Here is a 14,238-nt window from a genome sequence, read left to right as displayed (position 1 = left end):
AGAGAGAGAGAGAAAATGCATGCAAAGAATATTCAAATTCAAGCACACACGTATAAGCACAAAGAGATATTCTTTTGTTTCATGATTTTAAATCAAATTTGATTGACCAATTTGACTGAAACTATTTAGGTTGGGGGAGGAAAAAAAGAAAGAAAGAATGAACCTCTTTTTCACCACCCCCTTCTTCATTCAACAAAAAAAAACCTTTCATTATCGATTATCCAATTGATTCTTTCATTGATTGTTTTTCATCAGCATCATTCACATTCGTTAATATTCAGATATTACACACAAACGCAAACACAGATTTCTCATTGCAAGAATCAGAATCAGAATAATCAGAATAATAATGATAAGAAAGAGACAAAGAATTTCCATACAGAATTCGAAAAAAAAGGTTGGAATTTTTTTCCATTTTTTTTTTCATTATTCTTTAATTATGTATTTTGGTTCGTGCGTTTGTGTAAGTTGTGCGATGGAATGATTTTTTTGCGAAAGAAAAAATTCTTATTATCCCGATAAAACAAACAAAAACAAACTACAAAATCATTGTTATGAATCAAAACAATGAAAGAAAAAAATCACGAAAAAAAATAATAATATTTCGAAAATGATTTTGAAATTGTGAAACAAAACAAATCCAGAATCCAATTTGATCAAGAATCCAGAATAAAATTGGACCCAAAATAAGTAAGTAAGTAATAAATCAACAAACCAAACACACACAGAGAGAGAGAGAGAGAGAGCGAGAGAGTTTACCATTGTGTTTGATGATAGAGATCAATAAAAAACGCAAAAACGTAAAAGTTGAATCACGAAAATCATATTTTGTTTTGTTTTGTTTTGATTTCCCCATCACCATTATTACTTTTCATTATGGGTGTTTGCTGGCTGGTTGGTGCGTGTATGGGTGGATGGATGGATTTTTTTTATTGAAAAAAATTCGTTTGTTTGAGAGAAATCCTGATAATTGAAAATACACAGACAGAAAAAACATTGTTATTCAATTTGGATTTTGGTTCTCGATTGTCATCAAATTCATTCAAAAAAAAGGTCATTTTAAAGGCGATAAAAAAAGGGAAAATCTGAGTGAAAATAAACGATGCAAAAATACATTTTTCTCTCGATTCTCTTTCGATTCTGGATTCTGCTGGTATTTTTCAAAAATTTTCCACCATGTGTTACACTCTACACTGCAAATGAATATTTCATCATCATCATCAAAAGCATTTAATGATTTCAAGGATAACAAAAGAAAAATTTGGCCATTTTTCAGATGAAAAAATCGGATCATTATCGTCATCAGAAAGAAGGGAAGAGAAGCGCAAATTGAACAACAACAACAACACTTTAATTTTTGTTCAATGGTGTTATTGTTGTTCAAATTTTGGAAAACAGCTTCAAAAAAAAAGAGGGAAAACAACGAAAAACAACGAAAAATGAAATTCTTCAATGGAAAAATTCTTTGTTTTTTGTATTTTTTAAATGTAAAAATCATGTTCGTTTATCAAACAACTGAAAAGAAAAAATTATCGATCAATAAAGTTCATTATTTGCTTTTTGGTTTTGGCTTTTTTTTGTTGAACGAAATCAAGCAAAAAGCAAAAAGCAAAAATCAAAAAATTTATTTTTAGCAAATTTTGTTGTTGTTGTTATTGATATTCTACAGAATTTGTTTTTGTTTTTGTAATTTTAATTTCCAAAAAAAAAGTACAACAAATGAAATGAAATTTTTGTAATTAAAATTTATCAAATTTATAACAACCACCATGGTAACTTGAAAAAGCCAAAAAAAAAAACCGGAAAACCGGAAAGCCGGAAAACCAGCAAAGGTAAAGCCAGAAAACCAGAAAACCAAATTGAACATACAAAAAAAGTTATCCGTTTGGTTGGTTTGGTTTTTTGGTTTTTGGATATCCCGAAAAAACAAAAGGATAATAATATAATATACCTGTGTGTGTGTGTGTGGAAAACCAAAAAAAAAACTATTAGTCAACCTAAATATAGAACTTAAAATGAATTGTTTTTTTATATACTTGTTTTGTTTTTGAGATTCAGTTCAAATTGGCTGGTGTTTGGAAAATATAAATTTTTTTTTCTGAATTTTTGCTGATTACGACATGTGTACCGAACACGAACGAAACATACAAAAAACAAACTAGAAACAAAAGAATAAATGGGTGTTGGTGTGTGTGTGTGTGTGTGTGTGTTTGTGTCCTAATTATAATGATAATAATAAGTATAGTCACAATCGAAAATAATGATAATAACTTGTAGACCAAAAAAGTATCAAAAGTCTATACAGTGTGTGTGTGTATATACTGATATTCTTTGACCAGAATTTTTTTTTCATTCTGTTGTTTCCATTTCCAGATATCCGAAGATTCTCAATGACTTTTTTTTCTGTTTTTTGGGTTTTTTTGGTAGTTATTTTTAGTTTACAAAAAAATGAAAATTTGTTATTCGATTTTTGGGATCATAATTTTTTTCTGATAGATTTTTTTTTGTTTGTTTGTTTCATGAATGACAATGAATGATGGTGGTGTTTTTCATTTTCTTCTTCTCTTTTTGCATGATCGGCATATATTGTGTAATGAATCATATAATATTGAAGGAGAAAAAAAGGCGAAAAACTAGGGAAAAACAGCCTAGAAAGAAACTAGGAAAAACAGAATAGAAAATGAGTTGTTTTTTGCGGCTAAAAACTGAAAAAAAATGTGTGATTTTTTCTTCTCCTTTCCTCCTCCTTTTGGGCGCTAAACACATTGATGTATTCCAGGACATGATATTTATTTATTTACTTTTTAGACAGATAATAATAACAACAACAACAGTGTGACATTTAGATGAATGAATATTTTCCAGTGAAAAAAGACACGAGAAACAACAACAACACAACAACAGAGGGAAAGATAAATTTTCATTTACAGACTTAAGACATACATCTTAAGACAGTTCAACAAAGCAAGAAAATGAAAAGGGAGAAAGAAAGAAACAACAGAATAAATCAGAGAATTCGAATCGTTTCACAGTTTTTTTAAAATAATCGAGAGAAAAAAAATCATCAGCAGAATCAGAAATATAAAGAATATAAATCAAAAAGAAACAAACAAACAAACAACAGTGGTTGTTATAAAGTACATTTTTTTTTGTAAAATCAATTATCAAATTATAATGATGATGATGATGATGATACACAAGTGTTAATTTGTTATATATAGAAAAAATGATGAAAAAATCATCAAATTTTTTTTGTTTGAACGAAAAATTCGGGTGAAAAAATTTTTTCACAGTCAGTACACGTCGTCGGTAAATATTGTTTTTTTTTGTTTTTCGTTTTCTCGCTTTTCGTATCGATGTTTTTTTTCTTCTTTTAAAATAAATATAGAATTGGGCAATTGGCCAAACAAACAAACAAACAATATGATTGAGAAATTGAATGGCTTCTTGTTTGTTTGTTTGTTTGTTTTGCTTGGTTTGGTTTGGTTTTTATATAATCATTTTCTCTCTCTCTCTCTCTCTCTCTCTCTCTCTCTCTCTCTCTCTCTCTCTCTCTCTCTCTCTCTCTCTCTCTCTCTATGAATATTCAAAAAAAATGGATAATTATAATCAACAAAGAAGGCAAAAAAAAAAATAACCCATAATATTATTAACCATAACCATAATGAATTGAAATGATGAAAACATCAACAACAACAACAACAACAGCAACAGCAACGGAAAAAAAACCGTATGAAAATCTAATATAGCCACATGGTGGAAGAATTACGAAAATTATAGCTATTTTTGGTTTTCTGTTCTTGCTGTATTACAAAAACAACAACAAATCTTCATAGCTTTTACAATTGAAAAAGAAAAGAAAAAAAAGATGTTAAGTAAAAGATTTACTGAATAATGTCAAGAATATACATTATTATGAATGGAATTAGAATAATAATAATTTTGTTTTTGGTTATTGAATTATCCTTATTTGATGTCAAATGCAGGCCAAACCAAACACACAGCCAACAATCATACAAAATTTCTATGGATTTTTTCTACTATTCATTTTTGTTTTGTTTGATCCATAATAATTATTCAATTTTTTCTTCTGCTGCTGCTGTTTGAATCAAATTTTCAAGTGTTTACCATTATTATTCTGGCTGTTGCTGTTGTTATCTTGATAAAAATTGAATGACCAACACACATACTAATGTTATGGAAATTCTGTATTAATAATGTCATGGTCATAATAATCTTCCATTCAATCTACCATTCAACAATGAAACCGGTTTCAAATTTTTCATTCTTTTTTTTGTTGTTGTGAAAATTCATTGTACCAGGGATTCCCAAATGGATTGGAAATGAAATGAAATGGAAACAAAATGAAAAGAAAAGATTGAACGAACGAATTGTTGACATTCAAAACCTCCAACAAAACCAAAACCAAAACAACCATTCACTATATATAGAATGTAAAGATTATGTTACGCAAAAGAAAAAATGATAAAACATTAACATCTATGTCCTAATTTGACCAAAGTTTTTGGTTACAAGTTTTTTTGTTTAAAGCTGCTGCTGCCATCTTGTGTTTCAATTTGGTTATTTTATTTTAAAGTTTTGAAAGAAAACAAATACAAGTCAATAATTAATAATTAAAAAAAGTCATTACAAAAATAATTAATAAAAAAGGTTATTACAAAAAAAAATTAATTAATAAAGATGAAAAGCATCACGTAAATGATCAAGTGTAACAAGACATATGCAAATAATCCACCAAATGGCTGTAAAATAAATCCAAAAATTTGTACGAAAATATGATACAGATGAATTTAATGTTTCATAAATTTTTTCCATATTAATCGTTCGTTCATCAATCCATTCACATTTGGTACGATTTTTAATATATGGTAAAAGGAATTTTTGTTGTACTTGTTTTCGTGAATAATATACTAATAATGTTGGAAATACATATTGTATCATTGTACCGGAATATGAACCAACAAATTGTATAATGGATGATACATCTTCAGTAAATAATGCAATCAATAATGGTGGTATAATTGCAATCAATGGCATTGAATATTTTATTAAACAATTATAACGTATAATGTTTGAAAACCCGACCAATACTTTCATATTATTTATTAATGTTAATGCCAATATTGTATAACTTGAAAATAATGTAAATATTGGAAATGTTGGTAAAAATATTTCAAACCCGGGTACGCTTGCTGGATTTGAATTATTATGTGAACATCTATTTATTTAACAATAATTATTATTATAAATAATGAAAAGAAAAAAGTTAAAATTATCATTCATCAAACAAAACAAAAAAAAACTTACTTATCAATTTGAAAATTTAATGTATAAACTTGATTAATATCATCGAATGCAAATACGGCTGTAAATGCAATAATAATATAGAATGCAAATACAAGTATATAATCAATTGAAACGGCCATAAGTAAATTTTTTTTATTACGAATCGGTGTTAAAATTGATGGTACCGAATGATGACACATAAATGAATAAACACAAATACCAAATAATTTTGGTAGATTAAGTAAATTGAATGCTTTCGGTTGACCATTAGCTTGTTTTGATATGAATATTTTTATTGTTATGCCAATCATACTTGCAAAAGCTAATGAGAACAAAAAAATGATGTTATTGATAAACAAATTAAAAAAATTATAAGTAATTTACCCAACCAACGAAGTATAATGGTTAATATTTGAATAATTTTTGTCTTTTGTAATTGTGCATATGTTAATGGGCCTAAAATGGCAACAAAACCAAGTAAAAATATTTGATATGCATTTTTTCTTGTAATTGTTGTGATTGAATCCCAACAAATTGCATTCAAATGCTCGGGATCATTTGAATCTGATGAATCACAATAAGCTTTTGATGTACTATTTATAAATTACAAAACAAAAAAAAACCAAAAAGTTAATTACATTCAAATTTTATAAATTATAAAAAATAATTTACCAACTAATATCACGTAATGATTTTGACATCATTGAATTATAAATAACAATATCACCAAATAAATAAACAATAACAGAAATGAAAAATATTTTTGATAAATATTGATTTAAAAATAATTCAGTCATATTTCCTAATTCAAATTTTTCATTAATATTAAAACGTTTATCTAGATGATCAATTGATTGTAAACAATTTATAATATTATTTGTAATAATATTACGTTGTTTTTTTTCTTTACGATTATTATTATTTCTTATTAAATCCGAACAAACAATATTATTCCATTGTAAATTATCATTATCATTAGTAGTAGTAGTAGTAGTTATTGTATTGATCGATGTTGTTGAACATAATTGTCGTATATCGGATTCTGAATTTGGAATAGATAATAAATTATTAGTTGTAGTTGTTGGTGATGATTGATTTGTATTTATAATTATTAAGCCATTATCATTATAATCATCATTATCATTCATTTCATCATTGTCATTGCCATCATCCGAAATATTACAATCATCATCATCATCATTGTTGACACTGGTTAATAAAGGTGATAATTCGGTTGTTTGTTGTTGAGCTGAATTTGGAAAAAATACAGAAAAAATTAATAAGTTTACAACCCAAAAAAATGTTGTAATCAATTTTCAAAAATTTATAATTTTAATTAAGAAAATTACCCGAAATTTTTTTAAAACAGTAAAAATGTTGTTTTAATCTGATCAAAATCCCACAGAAGATTACAAAAAAATTACAAAAGGATGAATTGAAAAATGAAACAAAAAAATGTTAATGAAAAGAGAGAGAGATAAAGATGCCATGCAGCATTCTGAAGAAGAAAAAAAGAGAGAAGAAATGGTGGTTGCTATTTTCGTGCAAAATCATCGTCATAATGTTAATTATTCGTGCATATTATATTAATATAATTAGTAATTAGTAAAAAAAGGGTTAATTAATTAATTTTAATTAATATTCATGCAAATGAACTGTTATTTAACTGAATGATAATGATGAATATTTAAATGATAAATGGCAATAATTGAATTCTATCAACAACAAAAGGGTTATGATCAATTTCTTACCAGGTTAAAGGTATTATTAGTAATCGAAAAAATTCAACAAAATTCAAAATTCAAAAAAACACTTACCATTGGATTTTTTTGTCATTCGTTTAATAAAATTAGCATTAGCCATTGTTTCAATTAAAAATGTTGTCTGTACATATGATATTAAACATAAAATAGCTAAACATAGGATTCCGGATAAATAACCAGCATTTGCAAATACAGCTGGCATTGCTAATACACCGGTACCTAATAATAAATTGAATAAATAAATTGAACCAACCTGGTATTTTGAAATGGAAAAAAATGATTGGATTTTTAAAAATAAGATAGGATTTTCAAAAACAAAACAAAATACAAACCAAAGCTGAATACAAATTGTTATTATCGGCCATCTTCTTTGAGGTGGAAGGATGTTTTGTTGTTGAACAATTTTATTTCAAAACGATTATGGCCAGAAAATTCTTTTATAATTAAATTTTTGTTATTTTACAAATCAAAAATTACAAATTACAAATCCTAATTAAAATGAAAATTAACTGATTAAAACTAAATGAGATCATCGAAAAAGGAGGAAGAAGAATTTGGTGGGATCTAAATCTAATTATCGATCGATCGATCAATCAATCATTTTGAAATGTTTTGTTTTGTTTTTTTGGGTAATCATTATAGATCGGGGGGCGTCATTTTATTTTCAAAATTTTCAATTTTTCAAACAGCAAAATGAGTGAAAACAAACAGCAAAACAAAACAAAAGCAGCAAAACAAAAACAAGTTTCAGTTCGTCGTCTTTTTTCTGTTCACCAACGAATGGCGCTATCTGTGTCATTATTCACAATGGAAATACAGCTGTTTTGTTTTGTTTGGTGTTTGCGTGTTAAAAATATTTTCAATTCATCAAAATCCGAAATGATCGTTTCATGAATTCAAATTCAAAAAACCAAAAATCAAAGCAAAACAAAGCTTCTTACCTTCAGGTTAGCCAAATTTATGAATATTTTTTTCTTTTATTTTCCCCAGTTTACAGTATGATTATTATGATGATTGAGGAGTTTTCACTAATCAAATATTATACTTGCAAAAAAAAACAGACTTTAATGAGGATGTTTTAATCAAAATAATTACATTTGATTGATTGATTTTAGGATGATTGATCTATGTTGTAATGATCAATGTGTTGGTAATGATGGTAACCAGAAAAAAAACACTACTAGAAGAAATTTACAAAAGGTTGAAAACCAAAAACCAGAAAACGAAAACGAAAACGAATTCTAATTTATCATTTTTTTTATTATCGTTATTTTTATATATAATTCAAGGGAATTTTCTTTTCTTTTTTTTTATTTTATAAATTCATATTTATTAATGATCATAAATTACATTTTTACAAATTACCTTTTTATTTAAAATTTTATATATTCACACTTGTCATTTTATAGTTTAGTTTACTGATAATAAAATTATCACTTGTAACAAAAAATATTGGAATGTACTACAAGGAATGTAACAAAACTAGACTACTACTGGTACCATTGTTTTAATATCCAAGCAACAAAAGAAAAGAAAAAATCAAAGTTCAATCAATCGATGATGCTAATGCTAATCTAAAACCTTTTTTTTAAAAAAAAGAAAGGAAAATGTGCTTGAAACACGAGTATCATCAGAGAGGTTATAATAAAATTGTTATTATTTAAATTCATTATTAAATACTTGATTAGTTTATTATAATCAATAAAAAAAAAAAGATAGATTACAATCAAAGATAATTAGTTACAAGTGATGATGATTATCGTCAATGTCATTTAAAACACCGTTTTAATTAACTTTTTTTTAAAATCTGATAATTAATTACCTGAAAAAAATAATAATAATTAACATTTTTCAAATTTTATCCCCTCCTCCTTCCCCCTCCAGAAAAAATAAAGGAAAAAAAACTTCTTGTAAATTTGTGATAAATCCTACAATTATATATGACACGATATGGACATTTCACCATTAATATTATTATGGTTATTTATAATATTTTGGTCAATTTATAATTTAATACGTTCATTATTAACAATTGAATATCAAAGAAAATTATATAAAAATTATGGTTTATCATTAGGCCTGATATCAATAATAATAGAAAATCAATCAATAACTAAATGGATTAATAATTTAAAAATTAATCAACAAAAATTTTATTATTTAAAAATTATTTATAATTATTATTTTCGATTATCGGTTATAATTTCTTATCTATTATTTCCATATGCATTATATCAAATTTCAAGTTGAGTATTTTTAATCATTTATTCATTTTTACAAATTAATTAATTAATAATTCAAATTCTTTTATCATTTTATAGAATCATTATTTTATGCAAATGAAATACAACATTTATTCAATCATTTTTTATCATTTAAATCAGCAACTAAAACTAATTATAATGGCAATAATAATAATAATAACAACAACAACAACAATAATCAATTTATGGTTATGTTTCCTGGTTTAACACTTTCCTTGAATGATAGTATTTATTTTTTCCTTTCAATTTGTATTTGTTCATTATTACATGAATTAGGACATTCATTTGCTGCAAATAGACATTCAATTAAAATTGATACATTTGGTTTTCAATTTAATTTTTGTCTACCATTAACATTTGTATCAATACCGATGGAACAATATTTAAAAAATAATAATATTTTAGCTAAAATGGAAATTACTTGTGCTGGTTTTATGAGTAATTTTTTAATTTGTTTAATAGCATTATTTTGTATTATTATAAATCCAATGTCAATATTTTTTACTTCTATTAATAATGGTTTATTAATTACATCGGTTGATCAGGTAATATAATGTTAATGTTAATGTTAATTTTTTTTGTACTAATCATTTTTTATAAATAGTCCATTATAACTGGTCTAAATGAATATGATATTATAACGAAAATCAATAATGTTCCTATTAATAATCAAAATGATTTATTAATTACATTGAATGAAATATCTAAATATCAAACCGGATTCTGTATTGGTAATGATTTTATTGATCAATTATCATCATCATCATCATCAATGTGTAATTTTGAAAATTGTTGTAATGGTTTTGATCAACAAAAAAATTTATGTTTTATTTACAAAAAACAACAAATAATAATAATGAAAGATAAAATATCAACAAAATATATCAAAAATTGTAATATTGATCAACATCAATTATCATTAAGTAATGTTTATCATTTAAATGAAACTGATTGGCAAAATTATTATAAATTATGTTTACCAGTACGAAAAATTATTGAAAAAACTACACAATTTTGTCGACAAAATATTGATTGTTTAAATACTTATTATGGACAAAGTCAATGTATTTATCCAATTGCAATTGAATCAAAATCAATACGTTTACTTATTATTGAAACGGATGAACATAAAATGGATAAAATTTTATATTGGGGTCCACCAATTGAATTAATTCATGCCATTAAAGTAACTAAAATGAAACCATTATTTTCATTTATAACCATTGATTTTTATTATAATGTTGAAACGTTTTTTCGGTAAGATTTTTTTTTCAATTTGTTAATTTTTTTTTAATTATAAACTTTCTTCTTTAGATTTTTATTTATAATTTCAATTACAATGATACAATTTAATATATTACCATTTTCACCATTAGATGGTTATCAAATGTTAACATTAGCAACTGATTATATTGAAACAAAATTTAAATTTAAATCAAAATTTCGTTTATTACATCGTTTATTACATTTATGGTCAGCTATTATTATTTTTATGTATATTTTTCTGTCCATTTTTAAAATTTTTAATCATCATTATTGATCGAACATTATTGATATTTACAATCAAATTTAATCTTTAAATGCATGTGATTGACGAAGAAAATTTTCCAATTCTTTTAATGCATTATTACCTCTTGTAAGATTCATATCAATTAATTCTTTATCTGTGATATGTTTCATATTATAAAATTCTTCACGTATCCAATTACGTATCTCCATACGTTGTTGTTTATTATCAATTTTTTGTATAAGACGAAAAAATTGTCGATATAATGATAATGTTCGTTGTCGTCTTATAAACTTTGAAAAATGAAAACGAAAACAAAAATATTCAAATGGGAAAATTATCATCATCATCATCAACTTACATGAAATAACGATAATGTATTATCCTGAAGACGACGACGACTCATTTTTTTGCCAAAAAAAAAAAATCCAAAATTTCCAATTTATCCAATGTTTGGAAATCAACACAACCACACAAAAAAAAGTAAGGAGAGTACTCCCCAAAATTGGTGATTTTTCTTCTGCAATTTTGAGAAATGCTTATCAGAGTTGAGGAGTGTTAGTCAAATTTGGAGAACATTGTGGAGAGCACTGTTCAACGTTGGGAAGCATTCCTCAAAATTGGAGAGTGTTCTCCAATACAATACTCTCCAATTTTGAAAAACATTCTTCAACGTTGGTAAACACTATTCAAATTTGAAAAGTAATAACAATCGAATTATGGAATTCGGTAAATCGATTAAAAAACAGTAATTCCGATAAGATTTTATCACAAAAATCAATTAGAATTGATGTCGAAATAAAATGTTTTACACATCAATTTAATATTCACTTTATAAAATTTAACTTTATTTTTCACAATTAAACATCAATATTAAATACAAATATTAACCACCAATTAAAATACGATAATTAACCACCATTGAGTTGAATTCCGCCGATTAAGTCGATAACCGATATTTACCAAAAATACCACCATGTAACCCAACTATAATTCAACCAACGTTTGCCAAGTTTGATGGAGTTTATATATGTTTTTCCATCAAATATTTCCAGTTCCATCCGATCAAAACATCCATCCAATGCTTAGACTGCCGATTTCCGCCATCAATGTTTTCGTTTCGATATTATTCAGCATCCTGTTTTTTTTGATCTTCTAAATTATTTTGTTATCAAGTCCAACTCCATATTTGTCCATAGTCCAATAGTTCATCAACAAGATTTGTTTATTTTCGATATTCGATTTCCTTCCAATAAGTTTGCTGATGATTTGTTTTGATTTCCAATTCCCGTCAATTTTTTAATTTCTTCACGATAAATGTTTTGGTATTGTTTTAATCCATATTCCGCGGCATCCTGTTATATCTTCATTATTTATTCAATTTCAATTCCATCCTGTCCACAATTCGAGTTTCATCAACAAGATTTGTTTAATTTTCCATTTCCTTCCAATAAGTTCTGTTGATGGTTTGTTTTAATTTTCCGATTCCCATGAATAATAATTTTTCCACGACATTGATATACTAAATAAAGTTGAAAATTTTCTTCGTTAATAATGATAATTGGTATTTAATCTTTGATATCTAACAATTCATTAATAAATATAAAAGAATTTGTTAAAAATAGAATTTCCTTTTTTAAAAGTGTATGTTTAATCTAGAAGTTAATTTTACATTTTGGTTTGTTTAATTGATAATCTTAAATGATGATCTTCGACCGAATTACGACACAATTCTAATATGATCAATGTGTATCAACTTTCAAGATTCTTGTAAGTGTTAGGCTTGTTATAGTAAATTGATACTCTTTTGGAATTTAAATATTTTCCATTATTTGGTCAATCGATTCAAGATCGAAATTATTTGACATTCATCAATTCACAAGTTGAAAAAATCAATAATAAAATTAATTGTCAATTTTTGCCAATGTTAAGTCTATGGAAAATAATAATGCATTCTTTTTTTCAAAAAATTCACAAGTTCGACAAATGATCATTTGCGCATAGTCAGATGGCTAACTATTTTCTATACTTTTCCATCGTCCAATCAGAATGCAACGTTAGTAAAACGCAGTTAGTTAAACGTTCGATTTGTGCTCGTCATTCGATTTCGAACTTTTCTTGTTGACGTTGTTTTTTCGAACGTGTTTTTTCTGCTCGATATTAAAAGTAAGTTATTTTTTCCAATTTTAATTATTGATTTTGGTCCAAATTTTTGGAACAATCACTTTTATTGATTAAAGATTATCTTTGTTTATGCTTTCATTTGTTTCCAGATTAAAAATTAGCTACGAAATTGATGAAAATTGTTTGGACGGGCGATGATGCAATCGACGAAAAATGATCATTTTCTCAATGGCATTTATTCAAGTTTGTAATTGTCAAATGATATTTCATTTTAAATAAACTTTCATTTAATCACATTTTTTCAAGTTTATTTTTTCAGTTTCATTATGGTGCTAATTAGCATTTCCGGGATCGATTGACTTCCAGGTAACTTTACATTCTAATCATTCTTTACATTTTAATTCATTCTTTACATTCCAGGTAATTTTTACACTCTATAGTTCCTCAAGTTTTTGCTAATGAATGTCGAAACAATATTCGAATGATTATCATGTTCCCGATCGATTTTGCGATTCCATTGTTCATCGGCATCTGATTCAAGAATAGTTTGACTATGTTAAACAATAGGATAGGCTAGGTTAGATTAGGATTAGGAAACATGGTCTGAGCTATTTCCTATTGAGTCCGATGCCTGGTGACACTTTGGAACCAAAAAACGATCGAAAATTATGATATCATTCGAGTATTTTCAAACTGGAATGGATACTTGTAGTAAATGATGGTAAGTTTTTGAATCCAATGATCGAAACTATCAACTAATATTCTTTTGAATTCAGGATCATCACTGAGAATATTGGGATTCAAATTTTCAATTTCATGAATCAGATTTGGACATTAAATCTTGGAACATGAATGGGATCGTTGGACATCGAATATTCAATTTGGGATCGATTTGGAACTGGACAAGAATGGATCAACGTGGGATGTTAAATATTAATGATTTTTATGAATTTCAAATTTTTTAATTAACAATAAAATTAAAATTAAATTTTAATTTATGTGTAATTAAATTAATATGGGGAGGAGGGAGGAGAACCTGCAACAATCGGAGTGAGCGAAACTATCGATAGTCATTTCGATTAATCGTTGCATGAAATTGCTTGCAAACAAAATTGGAGAGTGTTCTTCAAAATTGGCAATTCTTGATTGCACACATTTTTGGAGAGTGTTCTTCAATTTTGCGGAGCTTACTTTTTTCTGTGTGACAACAACAACAAAACAACCGAACATAAATAAAGCATTGGGTTAGATCGAATGGGTGGAAATAGTTGAA

The 14,238-nt window shown here is 26.1% G+C and overlaps 3 protein-coding genes and 1 long non-coding RNA gene across 11 annotated transcripts; 2 read left to right on the top strand and 2 right to left on the bottom strand.

Moving 5' to 3' along the window:
* Positions 1–4,565: 4,565 nt before the first annotated feature.
* Positions 4,566–8,436, bottom strand: LOC113794685 (transmembrane protein 104 homolog). Of its 7 annotated transcripts, none has more exons than XM_075820031.1 (8): positions 8,166–8,436; positions 8,012–8,114; positions 7,403–7,559; positions 7,125–7,323; positions 5,980–6,556; positions 5,692–5,900; positions 5,329–5,629; positions 4,566–5,239 (listed from the first exon to the last, which is right to left on the bottom strand). In XM_075820031.1, exons 3-8 carry the CDS (start codon positions 7,433–7,435, stop codon positions 4,693–4,695), a joined length of 1,866 nt encoding a protein of 621 aa, XP_075676146.1. In that variant the 5' UTR covers positions 7,436–7,559; positions 8,012–8,114; positions 8,166–8,436; the 3' UTR covers positions 4,566–4,692. The 7 variants fall into 7 exon arrangements, with proteins under 7 accessions (XP_075676146.1, XP_075676149.1, XP_075676147.1 ...); XM_075820034.1 differs by having other exon boundaries at positions 7,403–7,504; XM_075820032.1 differs by having other exon boundaries at positions 7,403–7,579; positions 8,012–8,436.
* S2P (membrane-bound transcription factor site-2 protease) lies at positions 7,890–12,359 on the top strand. The gene is made up of 5 exons (XM_075820038.1): positions 7,890–8,017; positions 8,955–9,315; positions 9,392–9,879; positions 9,939–10,591; positions 10,649–12,359. Exons 2-5 carry the CDS (start codon positions 9,021–9,023, stop codon positions 10,872–10,874), a joined length of 1,662 nt encoding a protein of 553 aa, XP_075676153.1. The 5' UTR covers positions 7,890–8,017; positions 8,955–9,020; the 3' UTR covers positions 10,875–12,359.
* LOC113794716 (LYR motif-containing protein 2) lies at positions 10,764–12,381 on the bottom strand. Its single transcript, XM_027344848.2, has 2 exons — positions 11,203–12,381; positions 10,764–11,134 (listed from the first exon to the last, which is right to left on the bottom strand). Exons 1-2 carry the CDS (start codon positions 11,245–11,247, stop codon positions 10,904–10,906), a joined length of 276 nt encoding a protein of 91 aa, XP_027200649.1. The 5' UTR covers positions 11,248–12,381; the 3' UTR covers positions 10,764–10,903.
* A 470-nt stretch (positions 12,382–12,851) lies between these two features.
* On the top strand, positions 12,852–13,959 carry LOC142645017 (uncharacterized). Of its 2 annotated transcripts, none has more exons than XR_012846204.1 (5): positions 12,852–13,007; positions 13,115–13,208; positions 13,272–13,331; positions 13,386–13,686; positions 13,742–13,959. It is a non-coding gene; the product is annotated as an uncharacterized LOC142645017 (long non-coding RNA). The 2 variants fall into 2 exon arrangements; XR_012846203.1 differs by having other exon boundaries at positions 12,853–13,007; positions 13,115–13,212.
* Positions 13,960–14,238: the final 279 nt, after the last annotated feature.

The sequence above is a fragment of the Dermatophagoides pteronyssinus genome, unplaced genomic scaffold (genome assembly GCF_027571235.1).
Source record: "Dermatophagoides pteronyssinus isolate colony J.1.1.1.1 unplaced genomic scaffold, Derpt_VIB-CSIC_2022.12 sq0005, whole genome shotgun sequence".
NCBI classification, from domain to species: Eukaryota; Metazoa; Arthropoda; class Arachnida; order Sarcoptiformes; family Pyroglyphidae; genus Dermatophagoides; species Dermatophagoides pteronyssinus.
Note: the sequence above shows the minus strand (reverse complement) of the source record. Positions and strands in the feature narration are given on the sequence as shown.

Excerpts from the sequence above, each read along its gene's own strand:
- LOC113794685 (XM_075820032.1), bottom strand. The coding sequence starts at position 7,435 with ATGGCCGATAATAACAATTTGTATTCAGCTTTG. Across the intron at positions 5,630-5,691 it reads CATTATACTTCGTTGGTTGG|CTTTTGCAAGTATGATTGGC; the intron begins GTAAATTACTTA and ends TGTTCTCATTAG. Across the intron at positions 5,240-5,328 it reads TTAAATTTTCAAATTGATAA|ATGTTCACATAATAATTCAA; the intron begins GTAAGTTTTTTT and ends TTAAATAAATAG.
- S2P (XM_075820038.1), top strand. The coding sequence starts at position 9,021 with ATGGACATTTCACCATTAATATTATTATGGTTATTTATAATATTTTGG. Across the intron at positions 9,316-9,391 it reads TGCATTATATCAAATTTCAA|AATCATTATTTTATGCAAAT; the intron begins GTTGAGTATTTT and ends ATCATTTTATAG. Across the intron at positions 9,880-9,938 it reads TAATTACATCGGTTGATCAG|TCCATTATAACTGGTCTAAA; the intron begins GTAATATAATGT and ends TTTTATAAATAG.
- LOC113794716 (XM_027344848.2), bottom strand. The coding sequence starts at position 11,247 with ATGAGTCGTCGTCGTCTTCAGGATAATACATTATCGTTATTTCAT. Across the intron at positions 11,135-11,202 it reads ATACATTATCGTTATTTCAT|TTTATAAGACGACAACGAAC; the intron begins GTAAGTTGATGA and ends CATTTTTCAAAG.